This window comes from Anolis carolinensis, chromosome 2 (genome assembly GCF_035594765.1).
Source record: "Anolis carolinensis isolate JA03-04 chromosome 2, rAnoCar3.1.pri, whole genome shotgun sequence".
NCBI classification, from domain to species: domain Eukaryota; kingdom Metazoa; phylum Chordata; class Lepidosauria; order Squamata; family Dactyloidae; genus Anolis; species Anolis carolinensis.
The window spans coordinates 128,832,630-128,847,102 of NC_085842.1; the positions used below are offsets into that span (position 1 = coordinate 128,832,630).

General features: G+C 44.2%; 1 protein-coding gene across 12 annotated transcripts in view; it reads right to left on the reverse strand.

The window, feature by feature from the left end:
• Positions 1–231: 231 nt before the first annotated feature.
• cacna1a (calcium voltage-gated channel subunit alpha1 A) overlaps positions 232–14,473 on the reverse strand; it is a 389,802-nt gene continuing 375,560 nt past the window's right edge. For 11 of the 12 annotated variants that reach the window (XM_062973920.1, XM_062973922.1, XM_062973927.1 and 8 more), the window contains one exon: positions 232–2,238. In XM_062973920.1, coding sequence (XP_062829990.1) covers positions 1,489–2,238 — 750 coding nt within the window. In that variant the 3' untranslated portion in view covers positions 232–1,488. The remainder of the gene's footprint in view (positions 2,239–14,473) is intronic. The other variant, XM_062973925.1, reaches the window with a different exon arrangement.

Below are 14,473 nucleotides of genomic sequence, written 5' to 3' on the forward strand. Positions count from 1 at the left end.
CATAGATGTGGTCAAAATGTCAGGACAGAATGCTTCTGGAACATGGCCATGCAGCCTGGAAAACTCACAGCAACCCATTGATTCCGGCCATGAAAGCCTTCGACAACACAAGTAACACTTCTTATCAACCATGCCAAGGTATATATTTCCATTCATACAGTACCATATCCTGGCAGGAAGGGAAAGGGAGAACGAGAGCAAAGCATGAGAAAATTAACAGTAAAAGACATGTCAATCAAAAATTCATTTTTTAATATTTTTGTTTTTTTTGTTTTTTTTAATTTTTTTTTCATCATTTGTCTTTTTACTTTGTTTCATGCAATATTTCACAGTCCCAATCCCACAGGTTTTTTTTCATTTTTTTTTCAAACAAGTAGGAAAAAAAATAAAGAAGCTGAGGAGTTTATTAATTTTTTTCTGATGGAATTTCTTTTTTTTTTTTCATCTTTTTCAAGCAGGACCAAAATGTTGGAAGAAAATGCTTCTTTTTTTAATCAATCGTTTTGTCCGTTTTTTGTTTTTTTCTGTTTAGTTTTATGGTTTCTTTTTTTTCTTATCTCTGCAGGCAGTAATATTAGGGTTTGGTATAACCAGCAAGCACTCTTTTGTGTCTGTGTGTGTGTCTGTGTGCGCGCGCTCATGTCTCTCTGTGTGTGGTGTGTGTCTGCGTGCGTGTTGTTTGTCCCTCTGGGAAACCTCAGGCCACAAAACTTTTTTTTTAAAGTTGACCAGGTAAATTGAGATGATAAAACTCATCAATAGAAGCCCAAGGAAAAAAAATACTATTAATTGGTTGGTCTTTTTTGTTTTGTTTTTACATTTTTTAAAAAAGACTTTGTTTTACTTTTTCCCGCCCTGGTCAACAGCCTGCTTCCTGCCTGCCTGGGTCATTCCCTCCGAGGCAGAAGCCTGACCGACGGCGAGGCTGTCCCATTCCCAACTTCAGAGAGGCGCCCTCCACTCTGTGGAACAGGCATGGGCCAGCTTGGGCCCTCCCTCCAGGTGTTTTGGACTGCAATTCCCGCCATTCCTCACAGCCTCCGGCCCCTTCCTTTCCCCTCTCAGCCGCTTAAGCGTCTCCTATTCCTTCTCCTCGCTTAAGCGGCTGAGGGGGAAAAGGAAGGGGCCTGAGGCTGTGAGGAATGGCGGGAATTACAGTCCAAAACAACTGGAGGGAGGGCCCAAGCTGGCTGTAGAAGGCAAGACAAGGGACGCTCAGGTCGCCCAGGCCCTGCCCAACAAACATGTAAACAAACCAAAGGTGAACAGTTGCTTCCCATTATCAGCCTCATAGGCAATCCTCTTCCCTCCTTCCTTGCGCGGGTCCTCCTCCTCCTCCTCGAGACCGGGCCCGAGGGAGGTGTGTCTGTGTGGGTGTGTGTCTGGGTGTGTGTGGGTGCCTTGCGCGCGCGCGTGGCGGTGGGGGAGGTGGGCCCCTCCTCTCCCCCTCCCCTTCCCTCCTTCCTCTCCCTCCCGCCAAGAGGTCAGTTAGCAGCAGTCGTCCTCGTCCGTTTCGCTGTAGGAAGGTTCGTGCAGGGCTTTGCGGGAGGCGCCGCTCCCGCGCAACTTGGCGGGTCCGTGGTGCGAGGGGTAGTAACCGTTGGGGAGGCGCCGCCCGTGGCGCGACGGGGACACCGACGGGGAACCCCCTCCTCCTCCTCCTCCGCCGCCGCCTCCTCCTCCTGCCCGGGAAGTCCTGGGCGCCCGCCCGCCGTGCTCGTAAGGGAAGGCGTCCTCCCCGGCGTAGTCCGGGCTCCGGTAGTATCCTCCGTGGCGGGGCTCAGCGGCGGGGACGTGCGGCGCCGACCACCGGCTGCTGGCGTGGCGGTAGGCGCGGCGCGGGGAGTCGTTCCTGGGCGGGACGGTGTGGCGCTCCAGGGCCGGCGAGCGGCTGCGGCGCTCCGAGACCGCGTGGTGGTGGGCGGCGTGGGTGTGGGCGTGGTGGTGGAGAGGCGGCGGGGCCTGGTGCTCGGGGTAGCGCCGCGCCGAGGGGCTCCCCGTGCGGCCCGAGGGCGGAGGAGGCTGCGGCTGCTGCTGCTGCTGGATCTGCGCCGCCTGCTGCTGCTGCTGCTGCTGCGCCGCCGCCGTCGTCCCCGCGCCCCCTTTACGGACCACGGGCGAGTAGGAGACGTGGGGCCGGGGCGTGGAGGGGGTCTGCGGGAGCTGGCGGCGCCCTCGCCTCGGGGTGCTGGTGCCGGACGTGGAGAGGACCGGGCTCCCGCTGACGGAACTACTGCCCTACACGAAAATCGAAACAAAGGAATTCAAAAAGAAAAAAAGGCCCCAGGGAAGTCGACCGAGAAGAGAGAGAGAGAGAGAGAGAGATTGAGAGAGACAAGAGGGGAAGGCGAACAAGGAGGGAGTAGGAGCGGGTCCCGGGGGGGAGGAGGAGGAGGGATGACAGGCGCGGATGGAGAAGGAGAGAAGTCAAGCGACAGCCACACCGGGGGGGGGGGGGGGGGGGAGGGAGCGGAGGCGACGACGACGGACAAGGAGAACGAGGAGGACAGTCGTTCGTAATTTGGGGGCAGGGGAAGGGGGTCCAAAAAAAGGAAGCCAAACCAAAACGAAACAAAAACAAAAAAGAGAAATGAGAAATGGAGTTTTGGTAAGTTCCAGGGTTCCAAAAACGCAGCGAAAAGCTTTCAAAAAATTCCTCGCACGCTTCCAAAAAAAGAAAGAAAGCAAACAAAACCAAGAGGGTAAGGGTCGGGGGGGGGGGGGGGCACGTGGGACGGACGGAGCACAAATCAATCTAGTCAAACGGGGCGGGCGGGGGGGGGGAGGAGAGGAAGGGCAAGAGGGTATTTGCAAAGCAGGGGTTATCAAAACATGGTCAAGGGGAAAACAAAATAAAACTCAGGTTTTGGGAAAGGGAAGGATAAGTTGGGGCAGAGAGAGGGGCAGGATTGAGGGGAGGGGAGGGTGGGCGTGGGGCACTGGGTCTAGCAAGGGGAGATGGGGGAGAGCACTGGGTCTGGAGAAGTTTGGAACAGAGCCGAACTCTCAAGGGAGGCTGCCCAGCGCTGCTGCCCTGCCCTGCACCTCAGAACTGGGGTGAGCTCTGCTTCCCCCTACTTCCACCCTAAAAGGCAAGCTGTCCTTACTCTTCTGACACTCCCTGTCTCCACTGGATTGTGTCCCCACCTACTCCACTCTCCAGTGGCCCTCCGAGATTTCCAAGGGAGAGAAGGTGGTCCATGGAACAAGACACGTTCCCCAGGCTTGCCCGTATGAATGTCATAAGCATTGCTAAATAGTAAACAGCCTGTTGCTTATATTTATTACTGAAAGAAAAACCTGAACAGGCCAAGTCAACAACATGCTTGGCCCAGACTTGAGTAGGAGTTCCAACAGGCTCCAGTGTTGCCTTTTTAATCTTAATTTCCACTGCTTTCTGCACTGGGTCTGTACAAGCCTTGAGGGGAGTGATGCTAAGGACCCCTCTGTGTATATTCTCAATTCAGGCAGATCTGGATAAGTTGGAAGGAGTGTGTCCGTTTTCCAACCTAGGCCAGCATGGGCTGAGAAGTAGTATGGTTTGGGAGATACACATCCTGCATATTCTCTGACAAGGTGGAATTGTTTGTGATGATGGCTTGCTTCCTTCCCACTTGATCTTCATACCCAACTAGTAAGTGAATGAGTCTGAGAGAATATGGCATGCCCAGTGAATTCTGTGTCTCAGTGAAGCCTAGACTTTGGATCTCCCAAGTCCTTGTCCAACAGCCTCAATATTGTATCACACAGTTCTGGACTACAATCAGTGACAACAGGTTCAAATCTCCCCTTGGCCTTTGGCTTGATCTCTCTCTGTGACTTTGGACTAACTCTGACCTTAACCCTACCACAAAGCATTGTTGTGAGGATAGGATGGGGGCAGTGACTGTACTCTGTCTTGAGCTTCTTGGAGGAAATATAGGAATTAAATGAAATATAATAAACTGTGGACCAAAGATGGTCACCTACTTATTGACATTTTACACTTGCTGTATCTTTGCCCCTGTCCAATAGAGGTTCTGTTTACATTTTCGAGATCTCTGATCTGTATTTGCTGTTTTCGTACATGAAACTAAGAACAACAATTTGAACCTTTCCCCTCTTACTGGTTCCATATGTTAATGTTTCTCATTTAGAAAAATGGAAAAAAGAAAGGTAAAATAGACATTGTAAGTTCTGCACATTTGTAATTATACAGGTTTAAAATTTGTCTCTGAAGATCTCTATGGAGAAAGCTTGAGTGTAAAATGCTTATTTCTTCAAGAATCCAGTGTAACTGACTGCCATTTCAGAATAACTGACTCTGTCCATTTGGTCAAGCTGACCTTTATGGACCAGAAATAAACGGAGAGTGATCCCCAAGTCTCATCTCTCTCTGTATACTTCATGGGTTGGAAACATGTGAAGTTGCCATTCACTCAGGTGCTGCCTACCTCAGTTTTCATTCACAGCTTGAGGCTGAAGGGTTCCTTTCTGCTCTTTCCACTTCTCAGTACTGTGGACATACCATTGGGCTGTTTTCCTTAGGAAAGTTGTCATTTACAGGTCTCAAAGAGCAGACCAACATGACTTAACTGTGTCAATTGGCAGTCCATTTTAGAACTTTTAAAGTACAGTAGAGTCTCACTTATCAAACATTCGCTTATCCAACGTTCTGGATAATCCAGTGCAGTCTGCCTCCCACCCGGATCCACAGCTGTATCTCTAGGTAGCAAGGACTAAACTTTTGACGCATTTAATTTCCGACAGTGTTGTTACTGTAAGTTCATTTTATGCAATTCTATCTTTATTTGTAGTCAATTTGTTAGTAGCCAATGTTTTTTTAGTCAATATTTTCAATACCTTGCGATGTTTTGGTGCTAAATTCATAAATACAGTAATTACTACATAACATTACCGTATATTGAACTGCTTTTTCTGTCGATTTGTTGTAAAACATGATGTTTTGGTGCTTAATTTGTAAAATTATAACGTAACTAGCTGTGCCTGGCCACGCGTTGCTGTGGCGAAGTCTGGTGGTATGGGAAATAAAGTATTGAGGAATTGGTGGTAGTTAAGGTACAGGGTAAAGGGTTTTCTCCTGACATTAAGTCCAGTCATGTCTGACTCTGGGGGTTGGTGCTCATCTCCATTTCTAAGCCGAAGAGCCGGCATTGTCCGTAGACTCCTCCAAGGTCATGTGGGATGACTGCATGGAGCGGCGTTACCTTCCCGCCGGAGCAGTACCTATTGATGCACTCACATTTGCATGTTTTCGAACTTCAGGGTTGGCAGAAGCTGGGGCTAACAGTGGGGGCTCTCTCCGCTCCCCCAATTCAAACCTGTGGCCTTTCGGTCCAGAAGTTCAGCAGCTCAGCGCTTTAACACGCTGCGCCATCAGGGGATATTATTTCCTAAAGGTTGTGAATATACAATATTTCTGATTGGTTTTGTTTGTTTGTTGGAGGCAAGTATGAATGCTGCAATTAGGAAAAATGATTAGGATGTAATGGCCTTGCAGCTTTAAAGCCTGGCTGTTTCCTCCCTGAGTGAATTTTTTGTTGGGAGGTGTTAGCTGGCCCTGATTGTTTCCTGTCTGGAATTCCCTTGTTTTCAGAGTGGTGTTGTTTGCGATATTTTATGTGCTTCTACTGTCTGTGGCCCTGAGAAAACAGAGGATTTTCCAGACTTTGATGATGGGAATACTTTGTTGGGAGGTGTTAGCTGGCCCTGATTCTTTCCTGTTTGGAATTCCCTTGTTTTCAGAGTGGTGTTGTTTGCGATATTTTATGTGCTTCTACTGTCTGTGGCCCTGAGGAAACAGGATTTGCCAGACTTTGATGATGGGAATACTTTGTTGGGAGGTGTTAGCTGGCCCTGATTGTTTCCTGTGTGGAATTCCCCTGTTTATTTACTGTCCTGGTTTTAGAGATTATATTGTTCTGCATTATTCTATCCCAGTAATTATTTCATATTAAAGAAGAATCTCACTTATCCAACATTCGCTTATACAATGTTCTGGATTATCCAACGCAGTCTGCCTTTTCATAATCAATGTTTTTGTAGTCAGTGTTTTAAATTCATTGTGATATTTTAGTGGTAAATTTGTAAATACAGTACAGTAGAGTCTCACTTATCCAACATAAACGGGCCGGCAGAACGTTGGATAAGCGAATATGTTGGATAATAAGGAGGGATTAAGGATAACCCTATTAAACATCAAATTAAGTTATGATTTTACAAATGAAGCACCAAAACATCATGTTAGACAACAAATTTGTCAGAAAGAGTAGTTCAGTACACAGTAATGCTATATAGTAATTACTGTATTTATGAATTTATCACCAAAATATCATGATATATTGAAAGCATTGACTACAAAAATGCGTTGGATAATCCAGAACGTTGGATAACGAGTGTTGGATAAGTGAGACTCTACTGTAAATACTACATAGCATTACTGCGCATGGAACTACTTTTTCTGTCAAATTTGTTGTATAATATGATGTTTTGGTGCTTAATTTGTATAACGATTACCTAATTTGATGTTTAATCGGCTTTTCCTGAATCATTTCTTATTATCCAACATATTCACTTATCCTGCCGGCCTGTTTATGTTGGATAAGTGAGACTCTACTGTATATTTCTAATCTTATATTATCTGCTCAGAACTGGATTATCTGAGGCCCCTTCTTCACAGCTGTATAAAATGCACACTGAAGTGGATTATATGGCAGTGTGGAGTCAAGATAATCCAGTGCAAAGCAGATAATATAAGATTATAAATGGGTTATATAGCTGTGTTGAAGGGCCTTGAGTCTACACTGCCATATAATCCAGTGCAAATTAGATAATCTGTGGAAGAAGCCTAAGTGAGGCCTAAATCTGCCTGTCCCCTAACTGAATCCTGGCTGTCCCTTGGTTGCTAGGCAACCAAGTGGGCAGAGATTAGCCCTCTAAACTGGCAGCAATTGGATAAAAACAATTATTGCTCTCCCTCTAATTAGGACTTTATTTTTCTTTTCTTTTTGTTGTATCAACCTTGAGGCGTGGATGATGGGTTGTGTTGTCAAATTTTGAGGTTGGAGGGCCTGTAGTTTTGTTGTTTTGTGAATTGCTGTGATGCCATCACTCTTTTATATATATAGATTTGACATTTAATAGGCTTTTCCTTAATCTCTCCTTATTATCCAACATTTTCGCTTATCCAACATTCTGCTGGCCAGTTTATGTGGGATAAGTGAGACTCTATTGTAATAAGTAGATGCAATTTTATCAGTTGTAAACAGTCTAGCATTTGAATGAATAATTTGACATCCTAAAGATCATGTTACCTAAGAGTCAAACTACATTTTTCACACTGGGCTACAAAGAGATAAAGGGAAAGCAGACTGAACATCACTGAGCAGTGCTGGCAAAGGTTGGTGGGCAGTCCAAACATTCTTCCAGATGAAAACTTGCCTGTTTTGGAGGTGCCCTCATCCAAAGTCACAACACTTTCAAAGAGACAGAATGTGGCAAGCGCTTTGCAAGGACCTATGTGTGAATTCCTTAGCTAACACATTGCCCTGACACTGACTAAAGTCACACAGCTCCAAAGTGGTGAGAAGATCAACAGCTCTTCTCCACTGAGGGAACAAAATACCCTCTACACTCTCAGAGACTTCAAGTGTAGCCAGTGGGACTTCAAACTGCCCACTTCTGCTGTTGAAGAAGATATAGAAAGTGAGCCTGAATGATCAAGGTAGAAGAGACGAGAGTGGTGAAGTCAAAGGACAGTACAAGGGAAGGTTTTTTAGGCCAGGGATCGGCAGCATGTGCCCTCCAGATGTTGGATTGCAAGTCCCAGCAACCCTAGCCAATTCAGGTCAGCAATTGTAACTCAGAATGCCAGAGAGCAAATAGGCAGTATTCTGAGGAAAATATTCCTCATAGAAATCCTTGTCCAGCAGGGACAAAATAAGGTCACTGGTATTTTGTGGCATTGTTATGAAACGGCAACACTAAAGCAAAAGATACAAGGCATGCACAGATTTTTTAAAGGATGAGAATTAAGAAGCGAAAGGCTGATATGGAAACTGGGCCAAAGAGGGAAGAGAAAGCTGGAATAATTTGTAATCTTTCATTAGAAAAGTACACTCAGAGCTGTGCAGTGCTGACTATGTGTGCTACTGGAAACTGGAAACAATGTTGCAAAATGGAAACTGCCTTTTTTAGTTAGGTTAAAGATAGGAATCTATATAGCTCATAAGACACACAAGTTAAGCAAACACTTCATGTGGTTAAAACGGGACTAATAGGCACATGTCAGCAAATTGCTATGTTAGAGTCTCCAGAATAAGTCATTTGTGAGGAAACATGCCTCAACTCATGCAGAAGCAACTCCTCCCACTGTATTTCAGCTCTTCTCTGGTAGTAGCAGGCTTATTATAGACTGGATGGAAGAAATTCCTACAATGCTTAAACTGAAGCCTCAATTACTAATAAAAATAGCAAACAGGCATTGAGAAACTGAAAGCCTACCCCTCTGCAAGGAGAAGATGGGGTGATGGCGACAGGGGACAGGGAAAAGGCAGAACTGCTAAATGCCTTCTTTGCCTCGGTCTTCTCACAAAAAGAAAGCCATCTTCAACCTCAGCAACATGGAATGGACGAAGATTTGGGGGAAATCCAACCCCAAATAGGGAAACAAGCTGTCCAGGAACACCTGGCCACTCTAAACGAATTCAAGTCGCCAGGGCCAGATCAGCTACATCCAAGAGTACTGAAGGAACTAGCTGAAGTTATTTCAGAACCACTGGCGATCATATTTGAGAGTTCTTGGAGAATGGGAGAAGTCCCAGCAGATTGGAGGAGGGCGAATGTGGTCCCTATCTTCAAGAAGGGAAAAAAGAACGACCCAAACAATTACCGTCCGGTCAGCCTCACGTCGATACCAGGCAAGATTCTGGAAAAGATCATCAAGGAAGTGGTCTGCGAACACTTAGAAACAAATGCGGTCATTGCTAATAGTCAACACGGATGTACCAAAAACAAGTCATGCCAGACTAATCTGATCTCTTTTTTCGATAGAGTTACGAGTTGGGTCGATACAGGGAATGCTGTGGATGTAGCCTACCTGGATTTCAGTAAGGCCTTCGACAAAGTCCCCCACGACCTTCTGGCATATAAACTAGTAAAATGTGGGCTAGACAAGACTACGGTTAGGTGGATCTGTAATTGGCTAAGCGAACGAACCCAAAGGGTGCTCACCAATGCGTCGTCTTCATCATGGAAAGAAGTGACAAGTGGAGTGCCGCAGGGCTCCGTCCTGGGCCCGGTTTTGTTCAACATCTTTATTAACGACTTAGACGAAGGGTTAGAAGGCACGATCATCAAGTTTGCAGATGACACAAAACTGGGAGGGATAGCTAACACTCCAGAAGACAGGAGCAGAATTCAAAACGATCTTGACAGACTAGAGAGATGGGCCGAAACTAACAAAATGAAGTTCAACAGGGACAAATGCCAGATACTTCATTTCGGCAGAAAAAATGGAAATCAAAGATACAGAATGGGGGACGCCTGGCTTGACAGCAGTGTGTGCGAAAAAGACCTTGGAGTCCTCGTGGACAACAAGTTAAACATGAGCCAACAATGTGATGCAGCAGCTAAAAAAGCCAACGGGATTCTGGCCTGCATCAATAGGGGAATAGCGTCTAGATCCAGGGAAGTCATGCTCCCCCTCTATTCTGCCTTGGTCAGACCACACCTGGAATACTGCGTCCAATTCTGGGCACCGCAGTTGAAGGGAGATGTTGACAAGCTGGAAAGCGTCCAGAGGAAGGCGACTAAAATGATTAAGGGTCTGGAGAACAAGCCCTATGAGGAGCGGCTTAAAGAGCTGGGCATGTTTAGCCTGCAGAAGAGAAGGCTGAGAGGAGACATGATAGCCATGTACAAATACGTGAAGGGAAGTCATAGGGAGGAGGGAGGGAGCTTATTTTCTGCTGCCCTGCAGACTAGGACACGGAACAATGGTTTCAAACTACAGGAAAGGAGATTCCACCTGAACATTAGGAAGAACTTCCTCACTGTGAGGGCTGTTCGACAGTGGAACTCTCCCCCCCGGGGTGTGGTGGAGGCTCCTTCCTTGGAAGCTTTTAAGCAGAGGCTGGATGGCCATCTGTCGGGGGTGCTTTGAATGCGATTTCCTGCTTCTTGGCAGGGGGTTGGACTGGATGGCCCATGAGATCTCTTCCAACTCTACTATTCTATGATTCTAGGTGAAACCAAGTTGACCATTCTGGCTATTATATTGTCCTGCTCTAAAGGAATGCATTTAAGAGTTACAAGGTAAGTGGGGGGAAATGTAACCTGTGCATAATATTTCAATATCCATTTGCTTTTTTTAATGTAAAATCAAACCAGATAGCAAGGGAAACAGCCCATTATTTTCATTTTAAAAAGTATTCCTTTCTTCTTTAGAATCTTGGCTTTTATTAAAGTCACCCTCCTTTCTTCAAGCATAAGCAAATATGGTTTTCCCCTACTTATATAGCATTATATATTTTAAATAGATGTCTTCAATAGATGGTTTTCCCCTACTTATATAGCATTATATATTTTAAATAGATGTCTTCAAAATTACAGGTGGAGGAAAACTAGACAAAAGATCATGTAGGCTTTGACAGGCTTATTCCAATTTTTCTGGAATTCTGAATTCCCATTAAACTAATAATCTAATTTCACTTTCCATGGTCCTGCCTCCACTTATCTAGTGAATTTCAATGCACGAGACCCATTTCACTTTAATTCCACAAAACAATCAAATTTTACACTCAGAATTCATCACACAAAAAATCAAGCAAATATATCTGAAAATATCTTCACAACACGCAACTACCTTGCTGCTATGTTTTTTTGCAAAGTATTTTAGGACCATGTTTCTATTTTCCTTTTTAAAAAAGGTAACTAAAGGATATGTGTGGAGCCCTGCATGAGGAGTGAGATTAATTCATTCCCAAATGCAGCTCTCATTGAATCCCTCCTGAACCTACATCCGCCCCTAGAACTGTTTGTTTTGTGGAAGGATACAAAATATTGCAGTGTCATTTTGTTTTGTACTGAGGTGCCCCCTTACCACACAGTCTGTGAACTATGGGTGTTCATCAGGTGCACGTAGCTGTGTATGAGATGGTATCTCTTTTTTCTCCTGTTGCTTGGCTATGACTTGTACTGCTTGCATGTGTGCCTATCTCTTCAGGTGCAGCTTCATTCCAAACTTTCCAGATTCACAAACCCCAGAGAGTTCAGTGCCACCAGCGTAACAACAAAGGGGTCACACCACAGACACTGGAGAGAAAGGCCAGCGAGCTGGGCAGGGCCATCCGCTGGATTGGATTGGTTTTTGTTCTCTGTGCACCAACCATCTTACCTGCGCCCGCCCCTCGCCGTGACAGCAGAGCCAAGCACAACGGATAACAGAAATAAACATATAAATAAAGGCAGATCGGCCCAGAGACCCCGAGCAAAGCGTCCAAAATGTCCAAAGGAAACAAAGAAGAACCAAAAGACTAAATGTTGACTAAACGTTGAAAATGATAAAATAAAGGCTCTTTGAAAGAATAACTGCAATGAAGTAACTAACTGTAATCTTTCTAAAGAATCACAAGGTAAAAAGGGGAAGCATTCATATAAATAATAACTGGACGTGACACTGGTTTTGGTCTTATATCAGCAGTGGATAACTTGAAGCCCTCCAGATATTGCTGGATTGGAAGTCCTATCAGCTCTAGCCACCATAAGTCAATCGTTGATGGGAGTTACAGTTCAGTCATTCTGGAGAGGCACGAGTTCCCTACCCCTGTCTTCTACTGCTCAATATTCCTGCAGGACTGCCATTTAATTAGCTAGTACTCCTCTTCTGTTGTCTGTTCTTCCACAGTGTAAAGAAGCACCTGGTTTTCTGTGAGTTAGGTAGGCTTGGTTTTCCTTGCCCCTTGCAGTACATAATGTTTAATCAAATGGATGACCCTAGGTGTGCAGTCCTCTCACTGCTTCAGCGCCAAAGCAAAGGTTCTTGAAATGTAAAGGCTGCAGTGATTGCAATTGAAAGACTGCGGACTAAGCACTGAAAAACAGCACTGACAAATCCCCTTATTTTGTTCTTACATTTGAACCTAGATAACCCACGGTTTTATTATCCTATTCTGTTGAGAAAGCTAGTGTTCCTCTGATCCTCTCATTAATAGGATTTCCCACCACCTTCTCAGTAAGATAGTCTCGAAAATGTCATTCATAATATATGTACAGGTAGAAATATAACCTGAGCAGCTTTTTCCGAACCATCAATTCTGTCTCTACACACAGTAAGCATAAAGCAACAGGAAGGCAGGAACAGGCAAATCAAATGTGCCGTGCATTGTGTGCCATGGGTCTCAGAGAAGGGTGAACAGGTGAGGTGGGGTGGGACAGGTGAGAGCACTGTTGGATGAAGTAGCAGTTGAGGTGGGATAAAGAAGGCAATAACTTGAAGAAAAGGATCAGAGGGTTTCCTCTGCTTTTGTTACTGGAAATCAAGCCCTTTCATGTACAGTATTGCTCCAGTAGGAAATGTCATCCACATGCCCATCCTTTTACTTTTCTGAATCTCACCAATGGGAGTTCTTGTTCATTCACACTACAGGCTTTTGCCAGCTGCCTAGGAAACAAGGTTCTCTAACAGAATCCTTAGTAACCCTAACAGTTTACAATTTCCAGGAATCTTGGGGGAGGGTGGGAAGCATAACTGTAAAACTGACACAAAATCCATGCCAATGTATAATATTGATATGTGCTATGACTCCCCCCCCCCCCCGCCCCCCAAGGGCTTCCTGCGGAAAGTTCTCCATCCTCCTTTCTTTACTCAGGTGACCCCCTTATGGGGTCAGACAGTCAGTAGGGGTTCCAAATAAATGATAGCAAGAAACTTCCACATAGGACGTTTCAGTGATAATACCATGATACAACATCCCAAGATAACCTTTTCAGGTACATGGTCCTGATGTTCTACATTGCTGCTATAACAACAACAAGTCCCTGTTGTTCTTTGGAAAATCAAGAACCTGCATTCTTGTAAAAGCAAAACCTTTAAAAGGTTAAGAAATGGCATTACATGATGGCATTAAAAGTTTTAAAGAGAAAAGACATTGCTGCATATGCATTTCATTGTCTTCGCATGATTTGCTTCAGCAGAGGTGCACATAGGCTGTGAACAATAGGAGAGAAAGAGGAAAATAAAGCCTTAGTTTGGAAAATCTTTAAAAGGGCATGATGTGTTTGATGATGGAAGTTAAAATTATGTAATTCAGTACCAGTGGTATCGGTGTGTGTGAAATTGTGGCATTAATCATTAATTATAAAAAGTATTCTTGAGATATCTTTAATCTTTTTATTTCAGCAGTAGAAGAAGTGAGTTGTATCTTATAAAAACTTTGCTGAAATAAATTGGTAAGTTTTAAAGATGCCACAGGATTAGGTTTTCATTTCTTTTTTATACTAAGATGTCTACTTTTCTAAAAATGTCATTTATTGTGAAACAAATCATGACCCATATATACTTAAACGAATTCCATACTCCACTTAGGGCCAATGTATTTTTGTGATTCAAAATATAGGACTTTGCTGCTATAGGACTAAAAGGTAGAATAGCACATTGTCTATTAGCCACAACTAAAAACAAATTAGCACCTCACGTGCACAAATCTGAGCATGTGAGAGGTCCATCAGATTATAGAGCTGAACAAATAATGCAAATATTGTATAGCTGTACTGCAGCTATATTTAGGATACACCTGTAATCTCCCCATGTTAATTAAAAGTAGACATATTAGAGGTAGAAATACAGTCATTCCTCCACATTTGCAGGTTTGACTTTTGTTCATTTGGATATTCATAGATTTGAATAAAATGTTATCTCCAGGAATTTCTAGGTCTTCTGTACATCACTACAATCAACTTCTGTCAGATGTTGGCCTTAGAATCAAACTAAAGGTCCTAAAGATTCCGAGATAGAATACCTCTCTAGGAATTTCTCAGTCTTCCAGTGTGATTCGGTGTCCAGTGTCCAGTACAAGTTGACCACAGAGTTGTGTGTGAAATCCTAGAGATTCTTAGAGATGTGATTTCTTAGAGATGTGAAAAAATAGCAATTTTTTATTTGAGGTTTTTCATTTTAAGAGGGGTCCTGTGCCCCTAAACCCCAGCGAATATAGAGAGCTGACTGTACTAAAAAAAATTAAAGCAAGTCAAGATTTTGAATATGTTCTCTGTGTTGAAAAACTAAACAGTTTGAGACATGAGAAGAAAAGATAACTACAGTGGAAACAATAGGGGTTAATAAAATAAAAACCGATGCCATAGCTTGTTTGTTAAAAGCTATTAATTCTGATGGCTAAATAGAACCTCTCAATCTTCAGAAGAAGCCCATCTCTAAGGAGCAGATGATGGAAACAAATAGGGGGAAGCCATTGCC